General features: G+C 47.2%; 1 protein-coding gene and 1 non-coding gene across 4 annotated transcripts in view; both read left to right on the forward strand.

The window, feature by feature from the left end:
• The first annotated feature begins 1,955 nt into the window (after nucleotides 1–1,955).
• Nucleotides 1,956–2,037, forward strand: TRNAL-AAG. Its single transcript has one exon. It is a non-coding gene; the product is annotated as a tRNA-Leu (tRNA).
• An 86-nt stretch (nucleotides 2,038–2,123) lies between these two features.
• Nucleotides 2,124–18,007, forward strand: part of POLR3E (RNA polymerase III subunit E) — a 29,858-nt gene continuing 13,974 nt past the window's right edge. Inside the window, exons 1-14 of one of the 3 annotated variants that reach the window (XR_004243340.1) lie at nucleotides 2,124–2,241; nucleotides 6,226–6,307; nucleotides 7,411–7,461; nucleotides 8,176–8,253; nucleotides 9,769–9,884; nucleotides 10,181–10,263; nucleotides 10,988–11,095; nucleotides 11,537–11,586; nucleotides 11,872–11,991; nucleotides 12,528–12,613; nucleotides 13,649–13,693; nucleotides 13,778–13,869; nucleotides 15,615–15,735; nucleotides 17,557–17,638. Coding sequence is in view for 2 of the 3 variants with exons in the window: in XM_032125583.1 (XP_031981474.1) it covers nucleotides 6,272–6,307; nucleotides 7,411–7,461; nucleotides 8,176–8,253; nucleotides 9,769–9,884; nucleotides 10,181–10,263; nucleotides 10,988–11,095; nucleotides 11,537–11,586; nucleotides 11,872–11,991; nucleotides 12,528–12,613; nucleotides 13,649–13,693; nucleotides 13,778–13,869; nucleotides 15,615–15,735; nucleotides 17,557–17,638 (1,068 nt within the window). In the remaining variant the exon portion in view is untranslated. Of the gene's footprint in view, nucleotides 2,242–6,225; nucleotides 6,308–7,410; nucleotides 7,462–8,175; nucleotides 8,254–9,768; nucleotides 9,919–10,180; nucleotides 10,264–10,987; nucleotides 11,096–11,536; nucleotides 11,587–11,871; nucleotides 11,992–12,527; nucleotides 12,614–13,648; nucleotides 13,694–13,777; nucleotides 13,870–15,614; nucleotides 15,736–17,556; nucleotides 17,639–18,007 lie in introns of those variants that run through there. The other 2 variants (XM_032125583.1, XM_032125584.1) reach the window with 2 other exon arrangements.

Below are 18,007 nucleotides of genomic sequence, written 5' to 3' on the forward strand. Positions count from 1 at the left end.
GCACTGTGAAATAGCAGAATTTCCTAACAAAAAAGCACCACGTGGGCCTCTGCACTGTAGAATCAATAAGATGAAAAATGGTGAAATTTGGCCCTGCTATAGCTTTACAGCCTGTTTGGCAAGTGTAGCAAAGTAAGAATAGCATTCTTCAGAAACCATGGAGACGGCAAACTCTTACAGCTTTTGAAGTGTAAATAAGAATATTGCCTGTTTCTTAGTTACTGTGGGACTGATTTGAATCTCACTCTCTTCCCCACAGATGTAATTTCACTCAGAGCAGAGGGAGTGCTGACAGAGCCAGGTGTGGTTACAATGGGTCAAATCAGGACTTCCATCTGAATTGGGACAGGCAGAATTTCATTTGAAGCTCTCAGGATGGATGCTGGGCAGTGCTGCTAGGGGTGAGTCAGGGTGTTTTCAGGTTTAAGTTCAGGGATATCTCTCAGTTGCTCCCTGACGGACCTGACTCCTGTGTGGGGACAGCTCAGGGGTTTGTAACCATTGGGCCTGGCCCTTAGTCTGGAAGTGTTCAAGACATGTTGAGTCCTTGCTGTTCTGTGGCTGATTCCTGTGCCAGGAAAACAATGTGGTGAGGCTGGTAGCTTGTGTTATAGTTTATGTTCTCCTCTACATTAATTCTTTCTTAATTTGGAAAAAGTCCTGTAATTACAACGGACATCCCACAGGTGAAATGAAAAAACTGGTGACCCAACTGCCACCAGCCTCCTCTCCTCCCTGACCCTCTCCTGCTGCTCTGCAGAGTCAGCTCCCTCTGTTCTTAAAAAGCCTCATGTCCTGAAAAGACACTGAACGGAGGGTGTGCAACTGCAGCAGCACTGGAGGAGTTTATTCATGTTTACATGTGTGTGCTGTTATTCCTCAGTACTTGCAGGCAGTGAATGAAATTTTTAGCAAGACTCTGCAATGCTGCAGCTTCTCCCAATGAGAGTGGTGAAATGCAGGCACAGGTTGCCCAGAGAGGTGGTGGATGCCTCATCCCTATAAACATCCAAGGTCAGGTTGGATGGGGCTCTGAGCTACCTGATCTGGTTGAAGATGTCCCTGCTCAGTGCAGGGAGTTGGACTGTCAGACCTTTAAAAGACAGTTCCAACCCCAGCCAAACCCTTCCATGATTCCATGTTCAGCAGCTCCCTGGAAAGAGAGCTGGCACCACCGGGTGCTGCAGGGACAGGCTGTGGGAGGTGCCAGGGAAAAGGGTTGAATGATGCTGTCAGCAGGGATCTAGCAGGTTTATTTTCTCTATCCTATTTAAATGAAATGCCACAAGGACAAGATTAAATCAAGCTGCATTAAGGCTTTGTGGCCTTACCGTAGAGAAGCTGGAATTTTTCCTCCAAATACAACCCTTCAGTTGTAACTAAGTGGTGAAAATAACATTAATTCTTTAAGAAAACTTACTAGACTTTCAGGCAAAATGCGGCCAGAGACTCCCAGGGGCAGGTTCATGGAGCACCCGCCGCTGAGGTGTGCTACCACCCCTTTGCACGAGTGTACTGACTGCTGCCCTGCTGGTCCCTGTGCTGTAACCAAAAGAACAACCCCCCAGCCATAAACTGCTGACTTTGACCGTGCAAACTCAGTGAGTTGTGGCTTTGCAACGGAAAATTAAAACTTTAGAACTTTTTTTAGGCTTTCAGAGGGGGTGCTCGGGAGATGCCACACGTACCGCGCAGGCGGCTGTGCTGCTCCGTGGCATCCACGTGGCAGCGGGCGCGGCGCACAGGGCTCGGGCGCTGCTGCTCCCGCCCGTCCTGGGTGCATCGCGCCGCTCCAAGTGCCGCTGCTTGGAAACAGGCCGAAAAGGAGCCCCCGCGTTTTATTTTTCGGGTAGAAGGGGCGTGTGGGGAGCCCGAATGCTGCGGATGGAGCGGTGCGGGAAAGAGGAAAGGCGGTCTGGAATAAAAGTGTCGCCACGAGGACGTGTTGCCACGGCGGTAGCGTGGCCGAGCGGTCTAAGGCGCTGGATTAAGGCTCCAGTCTCTTCGGGGGCGTGGGTTCGAATCCCACCGCTGCCAGCAACGCTTTTTTGCGCCGCGGGCGGGCGCTATCGCCCCCTAGCGGCGGCGGCGGGCGGGAGAGCATTGTGGGTAGGAGGAGGCGCCGCGTCCCCACGTGCCGGCCCGGGGGCCACCAACATGGCGGCTGCCTGAGCGCTGCCCCACCGACACCGGGAGCGGGGGAGCGGCGCCGCCGCCGCCGCCCGCCCAGCCCGCGCACAGGTACGCGGGGTCGCGCCGCTTTTGCGCCTTTCGGGGCCGCCCGGGCGGCGCGGACCCTGCGGGAGGTGGCGGGGGAGGAGCGCGGCCTGGGCTGGGGTGGGCTCTGCCTGTGCGGGGAGGGCGGCGGAGACGAGACTGCGAGGACTCGGCGCCGCGGGGGTGCGGGGCCGCGCCGCCCTGACAGGACCCGGCATGGGCCGGGGAGCTTGGAGGGGCGGGCGGGGTCCGGCCGCAGCCGCGGCCCCTCGGCTCCCTCAGCAGCACCGGGGGGTGCCGGCCGGTCCTGCCGGGGCTGAGAGCGGCGGCCCCGCCGGTGCTGCCGGGGCCCGCAGCCCCGCGCCTCCCGCCCGGGAAGGGCGCAGCGCACCCGCCCCGAAGTGCAGCGGCTGCCCCTGCCTGGCCCCGGCTCTGCGGGGCTGCAGCCCAGCCCCGCCGTCCCGCCAGGGGGGATTCGCTTCGTCCCCACGGTCAGGGCGGGTTGCGCGGCTCGCTGTGGCCTCTCCGCGGGGCTCCCTTTCCCCGCACCCCTGCGCTGCCAGGCCGCTGTGTCAGGAGAGGGCGGGCGCCAGGAGAGCGGGGCCGCGTCCGCCCGGGAGCGCTGCCCGCGGGGAGCACGGGACGGGCACCGCGACCTGTCCCGGGAGTGTCACACAGCGGCGGGAGTGACCCCTGCCCCTCGCAGTCAGGCCTGGCACGTCCTGCGCTATGCAAGTATTGAGGTGGTAAAAAAAGGTTTATGCTTGATGCGCAATCTGTTAAACCCTAAAGGTTTGCTTCAGTGACATCACCTCCACAGAGAGGTCCTGGTGCAGAGGAGCCCTCTTAGGTTCACTGCCAGAGGATGACTGTGCAAAGCTGCTTGCAGACGAGGAGAAAATGAAGCAAGTAATTGGGTCAGAATGGTAATTGCCATAAATATATGGAAGGTGCTTCAGCTTCTTTTTCCAGCTTCCATTTTAGTGTGTGCCGTGGGCCACCCTGAGCGAGAGGGTTGCTGAGAGCCCCTTCCAGAGGAGTCTGGGTGCCAGAGTTAGTTGTGGTAGTGATTCAGGAGATGGCACTTTTCCCACGATGCTGTTTCAGTATTTATACTTTCAGGCACTGATGCAGCAGGAATTCTTGGCCTTTCCTTAGCAGTGCATGATTATATGAAGAATATTTCAGGTTTCAGTGTTAGCACTTTTGGGGTCTATTATTACTGACAAATTTAGGTAAGAATGAAATACTGGAGCATTTCTTGCAGGCCTGACTAAAAGTCTGCGTGTCAAATGATGTGCAGATTTGCAGTTTACCTTCTCACAGTTATATTCAAGTCTTTGGTAATGAAATGAAATCAAATCTCTAATACTCAAATGCCCTTCTAAGCTCTGAGTTAGATGCAGGATTCAGTCGCTTCATCACTTGATTTTTACAGTTCTTTAACCACAACATTTTTCCTCATTGGTTCAAAATTGTTGGTGTTATGGGCAGCTAATGAGCAGTTTCATGGATTGGTCCATACATTGGTCACTTTGCAGGAGAAATGAGAAGATTTATATCTCTTGCCCTCCTGTGAGCTGTTGTAAAGTTTAATGATTCACACTAATAACTCACATTATACTTTGATTTGCATCTTCAGTCTTAAAGGAAAGTCCCTCTTAAAAGCAAACAGGTCTACCAAAAGAAGTTTGAACCTGCTGACCATGTTTGCTGTCTCTTAGTGTTTGATTGCATTCTGTACCTCTTGTGGTATCATAAATATATGTATATGAGAAATGTGGAAATTACATCACTCTGTATATGTATCTGACATAGGGTTGTGTCTGCATGCCTTCATTCTGATTCAGAGGATTTCTTCATGAGTATTATAAGTTGTGCTGGGACACACTGCTTCCTATTTATAGTGTCAGTCTCACTTTCCAGTAAAAGGATCTGTAGTCATGCTTTGTCTTTACAGGACTAAGAAAAAAATGTAGTTTCTGCAATACAGCATTTTCCCTGAGTAGTGACAGGTGGATTCACAAAGAGATTTTGTGTATAATTGCACAAGCAGCGCTCAGTGAGGGACCAGAGACCAGGTCCTTCAGGCTAAGTTTCTCTGTCCCTCCTTAGCCCAGGGAATCTTAATTTCTCAAAAGTGAAATAACTTTCTCAGAAGAGAGAGAACAAGCCTAGCAGGTACTTGGCGTGCAGGCTGTCAGGAAGGGAAGGGTGGTTCCCAGTTCTCTCAGGGGTGTGAGGAAGGAGGGTTTGTACCCAAGTGTCCCATCTTTTGGGTGTTACCACTTGTCCTCACGCATCCTGGGCATCCTCCCTTCATCAGCTGTGTGGTGAGTGCAGACTGCAGTCCTTCCATGTCACGCAGAGCTATCAGGTGTTGGGCCACCCAGGGGATGTAAGTGGGGAAAGCAAAAATGGGACTGACAAATCTCATTTCTTTAAAACATATTCTTGTGTATTTCTGGGAAGAACTGGGTGCCTGATCACAGAAAACACTGATGTCAGTCAGATATCACATACTCAGGGTTTTGCTCACAGCCCAGCCTGGTTAAGGTACTGGCTTTTTGCTGTGAAGGTGTTTTGCATTTCTACAAAATTATTTCGGATAGGAATCTGAAATACTACATCATAAATTTTCAAATACTTATGTATGGTAGAAAGACTCTGGGATACGCAGGTGCATGAAGAAATGGAAAATGCCAGCTCAGTAATGGGAGGGGCACTTTTTTGGTAGCAGAGAGCCTGTAAGTGAAAAATATGGAATCATATTTCTAGGTGGAATGGCAGAAACAGTGCAAGCCCGAATGGATGTTAATAACACTCGTATCCAGAATGTCCAGCCTCTCTGAAAGGTTTCTTAGATAACTGTGTGTACATTAATGTGATATTTGAGAAGCCTGCATGTCAGCTGAAATATGCTGAGCTGCCTAAATTGTGTGGTGCCTTGAGTATTTGAAAATAATGCCATTGTCCTGATGTAACATGGGTGCTGGGTTCTTTCTTTCCCAGCTGCTCGGTTCCCAGCTGATCCTTCCTCCATAGGAGGTCCAGCAAAGAAGCAAGCTGTCCTCTAGTAGAAAGGACAGTGAGGGAGAATTCCTGAACACGGATCTTGTTTCTTTGCCTGATCGTCTTTGTTGCTAAAACTTTCCTTGGTCAGTTTGCGAGAGGTCTTATTTTTTTATGCTTATCTTGACCAGTATTGGCTGATTAAGAGTATCTTAACATTGTTGCAGTGGCATACCAAATAATTTGTAAATCCTTTTGTTTGATTTCAGCAGGGAAAAACTATTGTTGCTTTAGCTGAGAGATCATTTTTTATTCAGAGGTCTGAACCAGGCACAACAGTGACTCCAGCACTGGATTGAACATAATGAACTTTTGTTCCAGAGTATCCAATCCTGAGTTAATGTCAGAGTCTTACGAAGACAAATCTGCTGTTCTGCTGGTTTCGGAGGACTCCAGAAAAGGCTGAGGAGCGTGTTCTGGAGCTCTCATTTAGCAGTACAGTCTGAAGAGTGGCAGATCAGGAGACAAGGCTGCAGTGTGCCAGGGACATGAAATCAAAGTCAGGGTATTCCCAGACGGGAGTATCCGGGACAGCGGTGCTGCAGGGCCAGTTGTGGCTGGGAAAGAGCTGCTACCTGTGTGTTACTGTTACACAGTGTATAGAAGATACACCTTGTGCAAGTGCAAAAGGGGCTTTCCCTCCCTAGGGTGGTTGTTCAGGGCTTTCTTAATAACTGCAGCTTCCACAGAAGTTACAGCAGTTTACCTAGTTTTGAGACATTCACTTGGCTCTATAATTTTGTGGCCTTCGATTAACATTGCTGAGTATTAAGGACCTGTTCATGCAAACACATCCATTCCTCCAAAATGGATTAAACAGAAAAACTAAACAGATTATCACTGGAAGGAACGAAGTTAACTTGATCAGTACTCTAGGCTGCATGTGGTATGTGACACAGATGAAATTATTCATATGACGTTCCTGTTTTCTTTCAGGTTGTGCCTAGGAATAAGCCAAGAAAAAGCTTTGTTTTATCCTAGCATGGCAAATGAAGAAGATGATCCAATTATACAAGAGGTAAAAGTGCATTGTGGCAGCAGTGATTGTACATGAGAATTTTTTATAATTTTTATTACTGCAATTCCCAGTGTTCTTACATTGCTGAAACCATGTGTTATCAACATCAGTGGTTGTCTTATAGCCAATGGCTGGCTCTGTACAAAGAGTTATGTTGTGTGGGCCACGTGTGGCTCATGGTATCTTTTTGTCAGAATAGTCTTGCCCATGTAGGCAGATGCAGCTCAGGTTTTTCACCCTTTGTAATCTGTCCATGGCAGAAGAGAAGGTGAGGAATTTGCTTCTACCACTGTGCTTCCAGTGAACTCCATTGCATGTCTCTGGGAGCTGAAAAAATGGGAGTGACTTTCATGAGTTAGTATCTGTTAAACATGAAGCTACAGTGTTCATGGCTTCTGCTGAAGTAAGGAGTTGTGTTCTGAGTCTGGACTTCTTTAAAGGACTGCTGTGTCCCAAGAAGTAGCCACAGTGTCTTGTCACTTGATATCTGAGTTTACACACCAGAAGTACAAGGAAGGGCAAGTCCATAGAAGGTGAAAAGCCATGAGGAAAGTGTGGCAATTGTCAGGAGTATACCTAACATGGCAACTTCCATATATTATATTCATGAAACATCTGTGCATTTTCAGTTCTGATGGCCAAATGCAAGTATTGAACCAGATTGAGGATGTGGGTGTCTCTTGTCTAATTTAGAAAGATTTTGTGCCAAAATACCAGTAACAAATTTACCTTTCAGTCATTCTGCCAAAGTGAGAACTTCCTCCTCTTTCTATAATTGTGATAACAGATTTGCTTCAGTCCCTTGGAGGAAAAGAATTCCTCTTTCACATTTGTTTGCCAAGTTTTCTTAGAGAGGAAGAACACAGCTAGAGCCACTGTCTGCTGCCTCTTTGTAGTGGGGTTTTTAGGTTTGGTTTTTAAAAAGGCCAACTGCAGAATTTCATGTCAAAGTTAGCAAAGAGGAAACTTTTGACAGGAGAGTCGTGAATCTGTTTTGTGTTAGAGTTCATAATGAAAAGCTAGTGTTGTCAGTATTTGAGCTCTAAGGGTTATACTTCTATTACAGCTGGCACCTGATGAAAGTTGTGTGTTTTGCTTTTTAGATTGACGTGTTCCTGGCCAGAAGTCTACTGGAGAAGCTCTATCTGTTTCAGGTATTCCAGTTAACTTTTATGCAGTGATAGTTTGTTTAAAATAAATGCAACGAGCATAGCTTTCCTTAGTGCTTTAGTCTGCCAACATCTTGGATACAGAGAACCTGTTTGGGTCTCAGTTTGGAGTCAGGAGTGAGGCTGGTTGGTGATGGGGCCTGTGGGTGTGCTGGAGACGTGGCAGCTCCAGCAGGATGCTGCTGTGGCTGGGAGATTTCCCTGGGAGACCACACTGTCCTCTCAGCATTCCCAAGGGGCTTGGAAGAGAGACCCATGTGGCTAAACCTGGGTCTGCTCTCCTGACCAGCAACATGCACTCTACTCTCTAAGCTAACACTTGTATAAACCCACAGATATTTTACTTCTAATAACTCTACAGAGAATTAATGCTGAGGGATAAGGTTTTATTTTTCTGCTGGACTAATGTGTGGGACTATTTTCCTGTATTACAGGTTATTGTGGTGTGTGAGGGGCAGGAAGCGGGTTGTGAAGTGACAAAAGCAGAGGGCTGGGAGAGAAACAACAGACTTTCTAGGTCATGCTCCCAAATCCCCTCATGACTCACAAATCAGTCAATTAATTTCTTTTCTTTGTGTCTTGTCTCTGAGATCTGGCAAGTGGATCTGCATGTGAGGGGACAGGGGAAATTGAGTTAATTTCTGTGGAATTCTTTGATCTTTAAAAGAAGAGGGGTGTATGAAATAATCTGTTTTCCAGTATCCCATTCGCCCAGCTTCCATGACCTACGATGATGTTACACATTTATCAGCGAAGATAAAACCAAAGCAGCAAAAGGTTGGTCATCATTTGAGTCCAGTTGGTAAAAGTTGCTTTATGATGTGCAGAATGTACTTAAGAAAAGGACATTGCGCTGTTGGGCTGTTCTAACCATGCAGCTACTTGCAGGACCAGGCCTCTATGCTTGAAGGTGTGAGGAGCCTTTTGTGTCTGTGAGGTAGAGTTTAGAATAAAAGTAGTTTATAAATCATGGTGGGAAAGCCACTATTTTAATAGAAAACAGAATCACTCAGGGAAACATAGTCACTAATGCTAATTCAGTCTGTGGATGCTTGTGTGAATTCAGCTTGATTTAAAAGGTCTTTCCAGTATTCATAGAAGGATTGAAGAAGGATTGAGCCTCAGAGCCATCCTCTGTCTTTCAGTGTCAGTGCAGGTCTTGATTTCTCTCCTGCCTGGCAGTGAAGCATCAGGAGTCCTTCTGAAATCACTGGGGCTGTACAGGTAAAGTACAGCCAAAGCCAGAGTCATTGCACTTGCTTGCAAACATATCCCAGAACCCCAGCTGTTATTTTACACTGCCTTATTTAAAAACTGCAGCAGTAGATGTCTGTGTTACTAGAATTTGGTTCTGGAAAATGGTTAAGGAAAGTGCTTCAGTGAACTTTGGAGTTAGGATGCCTGTTGTGTTCAGGAAGTCTTTTATTAAAATCAGCAAACATTTGCACTGTAAGCCCTGTGCAGACCTTTGTAAATACACTGTCTCATCCAGGGACTTGAAACTAGTTCAGTTCATGAATAACATAAAGGGGAAGAAAAAAATAAGACAGTAGCTGTGATACACAAATTATAAGGGCTTTGGCACACCCTGAAGAAGAATATGTACTGTATTGTCATAGTATATAAATAGAAATATTATGCAGGAGAATGCTTATTTTTGGAGATTTGTTTGAAGTTTTAAGTTTATGTGGGGGGAATAGTTCTCTGTGTAACTAAAGGCTTGGAGCTTGTTACAGTGCTCAGACAAGTGAAAGTCAGGAGTAACTGAAGTCCGTGCTGAGCGCTGCGGTCTCGAGTTAGCAGAATCCAGGCCTTTGCCTCTGAAGAGGACAGAGTTACTTGGTATTCTTGGTAGCCAAACCAGAAGGAAATACATCTTAAGAGAGGTTCTGAGTGGGTCCTTGGTGATGGGGGGGCTTGAAGGAGGTTGCTTGTGCACCGTATCTGTTCTGATAAGTAAATTAGACTGATAATGTAGTGGAAGGTATTCAACAAAGCAAAGGTGTATTTCAGGGCTGCCTAAAGAACTCTGCTTCTTCTGATCCCATTCATTTACACAGGAGTTTGTGTATCTCCAACTTGTTGTTTAAATGACCTCATTGTACCAAATCCTTCTAAGTGCTGCTCATCTCTGTGTGGGAGATTTGCCCTGTGGGTTTGAATGGTGCTGCATTATGTACTTAAATTTGCTGTAAACCTGTGGAAATGTTGGAAAGTGTGGAGTTGGGTTTTAATTGATATGTTTGGGGTTGTGCCATGGTAATTTGCTGTCTTTCCTCTGATATTCTTTAGGTTGAGCTTGAAATGGCCATTGATACTTTAAATCCTAACTACTGTCGCAGCAAGGGAGAACAGATCGCTCTCAACGTGGATGGCACATGTACAGATGAAACAAGCACCTATTCCTCGTAGGTGTCCTCTTGCCTTCATTTCCTTTTTGTGGTGAGCACAGATATCTGTATGTCCACCAGTGGCTGTGCAGTCACAGGGGCTGCTTTGAACACTGTTCTGTAGCAAGTATTTCTGGGAATCACCTACATTTTTTGTGGTGCGTCATGAATTCAGATTTGCAGACAGAAGTGATGGATGTTTATCTGCTGCAGTTGTTGGTAGTCCATTTTGAGAATTGGTGTTTTCAGACCTTTGGCACCTGCATGCCACATTGTCTGTGGAAGACCATCTCACTGCCCTCCTCTATCTGCAGGAAGCTGATGGACAAGCAAACTTTCTGCTCTTCCCAAGCTGCCAGTAATGTTTCCCGCTATGCAGCTGCTGTTTATAAAAAAGGTAAGTTTCTTTTGCTTAACCCTCACATCAGTGAAACATACTCATTTCAGTGCTAAGGTAAGACCTATTTGATTTTTTTTTTTTTGGCCTGGATTTTAGTGGACTAATGGGTCTTTAAAGGAAGGAAAATTTTCCCTTATCTGTGTTCCAAGAGTCCTTGAGTAGGTCTAGCAAAATCGTAAATACCATGTAAGAACACCTTGGGTTTATAGATGCCTCCAGAATCCTAGCAGTTTATGGTGGCCTGAAATACACACATTTGTAGCATGAATTTATCATTATTATTTATATTGCTTTCTTAATCTCACTTTGTCTGTCAATTTCCTGTTCAGCAGTTCTTGTCCCTCTCTTGACTGCCCAGACCATCACAGAGTTTTGATCTGGTGGTCATTTGAGATGACAATATGTAGATTGTTTTCAGTGATGGCTATTTTACTGGGGGTCTTCTGGACTATGGGTCAGGCCTGAGCCAAAATGTGGCTCTACAAAATCTGATTTCAACATGGAAGGCAAAATAACAGAAACAGATCTTGGTTTTTCGTATTCCCTTGAAATCCTGAGCACTGGATGAATTTTTCACTTCAATCCCTTTTTACTTTTTGCTATATTAAATTTTTATGCTCAATTGAAGCTGTGGCTTTACAGAGACAGGGAGATAAAGAAAAGTCGTGTCCTCGTGCAGTGGAAAAAATCAATTTTAACCAACATTAATTCTCTTTTTCAGGTGAACTTCACTTGACTCCCCTACATGGAATTCTTCAGCTGAGGCCAAGCTTCACCTACTTGGACAAGGCTGATGCAAAACACCGAGAAAGAGAAGCTGCTAATGAAGGTAAATGCTCCGCAGTTGGGTTTTCTCTGGGGAGGTGAGATACAAGTTCTCTCTATAATTTTGCTGATAAGAGTCATTCTGTTCTGAAGGTGCTTATTCTAACAACACAGTCATTATTAGGCCATTTCTCAGATTATTTCACTGATCTTGGGGTTTTTTATCGAAATGCTTTGGTGGGCACAGTGAGGGGGATTGGCAGAGGTGCTGGGTAGTGACGAAGGGTAGTGGTGGGGACTGTCACCACTGCCACTGGAAAGATCATGGCAACAGGGTGTCCTCTCACGGGAGCAGTGTGGTGCTGTCATACATGGCATAGTTTGGCAGGCTGGGATTGAACCCATGGATATGGAGTTCTCAGTGTGCTTCCTTCCTGCATGGGCCCCCAGACTGGCTTTGGCTCTTTCACTGCACCACTGTGTTTATTTCTGTGTTTTCTGGCAGGTGGTGATTCATCCCAGGATGAAGCTGAGGACGATGTTAAGCAAATTACTGTATGTCCACATTTTCCTTTTTGTGCTGATTCAGGCAACAGTTCACAAGAAAGCTTGACAATTCAGGGCCAAATGAAAGGACAGCAAACCTCAGCTAGTCCTGCTGACCCTGGGCTTGGGAGGGGGAGGCCAGGTGTTGCACAGGCACAAAAACAGCACTGAGAGCAAGGGGTGATTCATTGGCACTAAGGCCTCTAACTTGTTACTGATATACCAAAGAAATAATGCAGGTGGGGTTTTTCCAAGGGTTTTAGGGCTGTGTTGAATGAGGCCCAAATCTTCTAGGTCCGATTCTCCCGCCCTGAGACCGAACAAGCTCGGCAGCGACGTGTTCAGTCCTATGAGTTCCTGCAGAAGAGACAAGCAGAAGAGCACTGGGTTCACCTACATTATTATGGCTTGAAGGTAGGGGTGTGCTGGCTGCTGAGGAGGCTGCCTGGGCCTGAAGGCTCAGCCGAGTCTAGAACTGTTTTTAAATCTGGGCCCATGGGAATCAGGGGATCATCAAAAGATAATGAAGAAGTCTGTAGGCTGCAAGAGACCCTGCAGTGCTCTGTATCTCCTCTGCTGGATAATGCTTTGGGGTCTCCACACTTCAAAACTGAGAGCTGGACGAACATAAAGGGGGGTCTGAGTGCAAAAATCACTCGGGTCTTGGATTGTGAACTGGACTTTGTGAAAGTCAAGAGTGAGCAATCCTGTTTGGCTGACTTGTGCACATCTGTCAGGAGGTTTCAAAGGCATAGCAAAGGAAATGTTCCCAATCACATGAGCATTGTACAAGGATGTGAAAGCAGAACATGAGTTAGTGAGGTGGAACACTTGAGTGATGTAGTAATGAATGACAGGGTGGTCATAGTTTGGAATGAGAAATCTAGCTCTCTGGCACTTTGTGTAGTTTCAGTATGTGATAATGACTCTTGTTTTCTCCCTGTCTCCAGGATAGCCGTTCTGAACACGAGCGCCAGTATTTATTTAGTCAAGGTCACGGCCTTGCTGAAAACACAGAATTAATTAAATCTCCCAGGTAATGGTTTGGTGGTTTCCTACAGAAAAGGCATTAATTAGTTGGAATTGTTTTCAGAGTAATAAGCAGGTATATTACTTAAAAATCTGCTGTTTGAAAGTCCTATTCATGATAAAAGTTGAATTGTTTAAAAAAATACAGAAACAAACTAGCTTTCATCTTATTGAGGTTACCTTCTTTGTTTCCCTATACTCTTGAGATTAAAAGCTCTTGTTTTTACTCAGGGTTGTAGCTTCTTGTACATTATCACAACCCTACTTTATTTGGACTGTGAATACTGCAAAGGAAAACTAAAACAAAAGCTTCTTGTGGTTAATATAAAATAATACCCTGAAGCCAATAACTTCTGTTGTTAGCAAATCTTATAAAACTTCCCTTTGCAATTTGTGGGGACAACTGAAACTACTTGAAAGGTGTTTGTGTCTGTTTCTTGGTGACTGCAGCTCTACAGGAGCCTTCCACAATGCAGTCAGTGCTTTCCTGTCACCTGATGTAGCCATGGCCCAAGTAACGGTGAAATGGCAGAGTCTGACTCTGGTTAATGGTGTGGGCATGTTTTTCTCAACATTTAACATCAAGTGGGTCAGTGATAGGTGTTCTGAGGAGGCTTTTGGATCTGATTCTTTCTCACAGACACTGGTAATTGCATGGGTGGGACAGAGTTTTTGCTTGTTGCTGGCCTGATTCCTTCTGTCTGTGGGGCTTCATGTGACCCTGCTGACTGCTGGTCAGAGCACCTGTGTTTAATGTATTTCCTCATGCAGATCTTCTGTTTGGACACCTCTGCTGTACCAAAGAGCTGGGATTCTGACTCACATTTGCTTCATACCTTCTCTTTGGGCAGATGAATGTCAGTAGCTTTTACTAGTTCTGAATTTACTGAGGAGATGGGAGTGGAAGGGAGAGCTCTTTTCAGGCTGATGTTTGTTTTGTAGATTTACACAAGCAGGTTTACTCTAAGTAGGAAATTACTGTACTTAAACCTGGGAAGTCCCAAGACAAGCATTTTAAAGAATGTGCTTCCTTTTCTTCTAGTGAATATTTAATGATGCTGATGCCTCCAAGCGTAGAGGAAGAGAAGTAAGTGTTTGTACATAATGTTCAAAGTCCACATTGGCTGGATGCTCTTTTTCATGGGCTGCAAATCTGTTTGTTTACCTGCAGTGACAAACCAATGGCTCCAAGCAATGTGCTTTCTATGGCCCAGCTGAGAACTTTACCCCTTGCTGATCAGATCAAGATCCTGATGAAGAACGGTTTGTAGCTTTTGCAATTCATTTGCACTTCACTTTGTGACTTCTGGTTGCCTCAGATAAGGTTCCTTCCCCAGTATTACCAGTTCTGTCACCCCACCAGACAGACTGTCTGGCTCTCTGATTCTCTGAAGAATCTAAATCCCAAGCCTTTCCTTAAAAAGAGCAGTGACAGCTGATCTGACTGCTAGTACACTTGCTATCAATTTACTCTTAGAAAATTTTCTAATTTGATGATAGCTTTCTGGATACACTTATTTCAGCAGGTATCTCCTGGAATGTGGGGTCTGAGCATGTACAGCCTGCACTTTGGCATTTTCTGGGAAGTTTTTAATGATACACACTTCATGAGTGTTGCCTAGGAATTTAATTTTGTCTCTTCAGGGTTACTCTCTGATGAGAGCAAGTCCTGAGGATTTTTCCTCAGGAGCATCTTGCTTTGTCAACTATCTCTGCTTACAGATATTGCCAAAGGCATTGATCTTTTAAAAATTAATGTTTTATTAATACAGTTCAGCCAGTCAACTCTGATCCAACACTAGCAGGTACTTTTAGAACAGAGGATGCCTATAGCACATGGGGAGACCGAGTAAAACTTAGGCTTTATTTCTTTTCCCAAGACAAATCTTTGCCCGTGAACACCTTGAATACCAGTTTGCGGCTGTGTCAATGGGGTGTGTGTGACACAGTGGTGTGTGTGTGACACAGTGGGGTGTGTGTGACACAGGGTGTGTGTGACACAGCGGTGTGTGTGTGACACAGTGGGGTGTGTGTGACACAGTGGTGTGTGTGTGACACAGTGGGGTGTGTGTGACACAGGGTGTGTGTGACACAGCGGTGTGTGTGTGACACAGGGTGTGTGTGTGACACAGGGTGTGTGTGTGACACAGCGGTGTGTGTGTGACACAGGGTGTGTGTGTGACACAGTGGGGTGTGTGTGACACAGGGTGTGTGTGTGACACAGGGTGTGTGTGTGACACAGTGGGGTGTGTGTGACACAGGGTGTGTGTGTGACACAGGGTGTGTGTGACACAGCGGTGTGTGTGTGACACAGGGTGTGTGTGTGACACAGTGGGGTGTGTGTGACACAGTGGGGTGTGTGTGACACAGGGTGTGTGTGACACAGTGGGGTGTGTGTGACACAGTGGGGTGTGTGTGACACAGGGTGTGTGTGTGACACAGTGGGGTGTGTGTGACACAGCGGTGTGTGTGTGACACAGTGGGGTGTGTGTGTGACACAGGGTGTGTGTGTGACACAGTGGGGTGTGTGTGACACAGGGTGTGTGTGTGACACAGGGTGTGTGTGTGACACAGTGGGGTGTGTGTGACACAGGGTGTGTGTGACACAGCGGTGTGTGTGTGACACAGGGTGTGTGTGTGACACAGTGGGGTGTGTGTGACACAGCGGTGTGTGTGTGACACAGTGGGGTGTGTGTGACACAGGGTGTGTGTGTGACACAGGGTGTGTGTGTGACACAGCGGTGTGTGTGTGACACAGGGTGTGTGTGTGACACAGTGGGGTGTGTGTGACACAGCGGTGTGTGTGTGACACAGTGGGGTGTGTGTGACACAGGGTGTGTGTGTGACACAGGGTGTGTGTGTGACACAGTGGGGTGTGTGTGACACAGGGTGTGTGTGACACAGCGGTGTGTGTGTGACACAGGGTGTGTGTGTGACACAGTGGGGTGTGTGTGACACAGGGTGTGTGTGACACAGGGTGTGTGTGTGACGCCCTGTTTGCCTTGCAGTGAAGGTGATGCCGTTCGCCAACCTGATGAGTCTGCTGGGCTCGGGCACCGACCCCACGGCCGTGCTGCGCTGCGTGCAGCAGGTGGCGCTGCTGGTCCAGGGAAACTGGGTGGTGAAGAGGTACGGCCCGGCTTTGTACCGGGAGCGCGCCGGGATCGTGCCGGGAACGCGCCGCGAATGCGCCGGGATCGTACCGGGAGCGCGCCGGGATCGTGCCGGGAGCGCGCCGGGAGTGCGCCGGGATCGTGCCGGGAGCGCGCCGGGATCGTGCCGGGAGCGCGCCGGGAGTGCGCCGGGATCGTGCCGGGAGCGCGCCGGGAGTGCGCCGGGATCGTACCGGGAGCGCGCCGGGGTCATACCGGGATCGTACCGGGAACGCGCCGGGATCGTACCGGGAGCGCGCCGGGATCGTACCGGGAACGCGCCAGGGTCATACCGGGATCGTACCGCGCCCATCCTCGCGGCCCAAAACAGCCACGCTCCCAACTGGCAGCTCTGCGAACCTTTGGTTTCGTGCTGTTTGTGCCTTAGTGCAGTCAGCTGCTCCATATCCAAAGGGCTGCTGTGGAAGGATAATGCCCAGTACCGGCCCAAGTGGGGTTATGGCTGAGCAGCGATGCAATCTGTGTTTGCATCTGACTTATGACAGGTTTTTGATGTTGTTTGCACTCACATTCTTTTGTGAGAGAGCTGCTCTGAATTCTTCCAGAGATTAGTGTCAAATAGAAACACAGAAAATCAAACCAATGTCAGCTGTAGTATTTCGTAGCAAAATTCAGGCCTATAAGGATCTCTGTGCAGTCCCCTTGCTGTTCTTCAGTGGATGCTGCTCTTGTCAGCTGCAAACTACCCTTTAGAAGGCATTACTTGTTTAATAAATCAAGCGTGGGGGTACTGAATGTACCATGTGAGTTGGAGTCTGTACCATCCTCCTGTTTGATAGGATAAGGCATGCTATTGGGAGTTGAAGTCTAAAATGCAGTATGTTTTGGTTTTTTTTTACCTGGGTGGAGCCCTGCATACAGAGAATTGCAGTCTCTGGAATAGCTGTGTTAAGATGAATGGCATCAGCTACCAGTCCAAGTACGCCAGCAGGATGTTTCAGCTATTGTGGTACAGGCCTGTATTAGCAATGTGACCAGCTTTTACAGCAACCCTGCTGTCGCCCCAGCTGTGACAGGAGGGAGCTGGAAGCGAGTTAAAAGACAGTATTTTAGCATTCAGATTGTTCTTAGGTTATATCTGACTGATTCTTTGCTTCGTAGTCTGAGGAGGATGTGTGGATCTGTAGCGCGTGTGGTGTTTGGGCACAGAGCAGCACACATCAGAGCTTTGAACAGCATGGGGAACCATTTCTTTGGCCTGGGTAGGAGCAAGATCATGAACCTGAGTTGCTGTGGGGCTTTGGAGAGCGTGGTAACACATGCTACCAGGTGTCCCTGCAAGCAGACAAGGACACAGAGTAATGCTGGTCTTGGGGCTGTTGGTTCGAGTGTGACATTCTGTAATATTGCTCTGTTAAACCCTTGATTGCCTGGAAGGAAATAAAAAACTCTCATGCCCATACATCAGCATTTTGGCTAAATGCTGCCTTCAAGGCTGCATACCAGGTTAGCCTAAGCACTTCTTAGGATCATTCTGGTCCTGTTTACACGGATCCAAGGGAGGGTAGGCTCTGCAAGAACAAAGCAGAGCTTGTCTCTGTGTTGCACACACCTGCTTGCCATAAGGCTGTGCTTTGCTGGTGTAAGCCTTTCTGCACTAGTGTAATTGCAGTGGTGTAATTACAGCAGTATTAATGCCTTTAATGAAAACCACGCTTTGGATAAAGGTATAATTTAACTGCAGAACAGGGAGGGCATGTTTGTTATGTTAATCTTCACTAATGCTATTTTTTCTGGAGTACCTAGTAACTAGTTCCTCTTCCTTTTTAATTAACAGTGATGTCCTCTACCCAAAAGATACTTCTAGTCCCCATAGTGGAGTTCCTGCAGAAGTGCTCTGTAGAGGGAGAGACTTTGTTGTAAGTATAAAAGTGTTTGTTGCTTTTAAAGGAAAACACAGGTGAAGTTTGCCTGGGAGGCCACAGCGTTGCAAAACTCTTCTGCTCTACTGCAGTGAGGTGTTTCCTCCAAGGAAGTTGTTTGTGTGCTTTAATCCTGAAGGTGTTGTTACAAGTCTGCCGTGGGAGTGTTGGTGTAGGCTGACATTGTGTCTGGCTGGCAGGTTCAGATCATCTGTCATTAGCAGCATTCATCCCTTTCTAACACATGCTGTAGAGCCACTATCACATTGCCCCCACAATGTGGGGCTTGCAGAACAGCCAGGACTGGATAATAAAGTGCTTGTTTCTCCAGCTCAGTTTCTGTGGGCTCAGGACTGAAGGCTCAGG

Source organism: Corvus moneduloides, chromosome 16 (genome assembly GCF_009650955.1).
Source record: "Corvus moneduloides isolate bCorMon1 chromosome 16, bCorMon1.pri, whole genome shotgun sequence".
In the NCBI taxonomy this organism is placed as follows: Eukaryota; Metazoa; Chordata; class Aves; order Passeriformes; family Corvidae; genus Corvus; species Corvus moneduloides.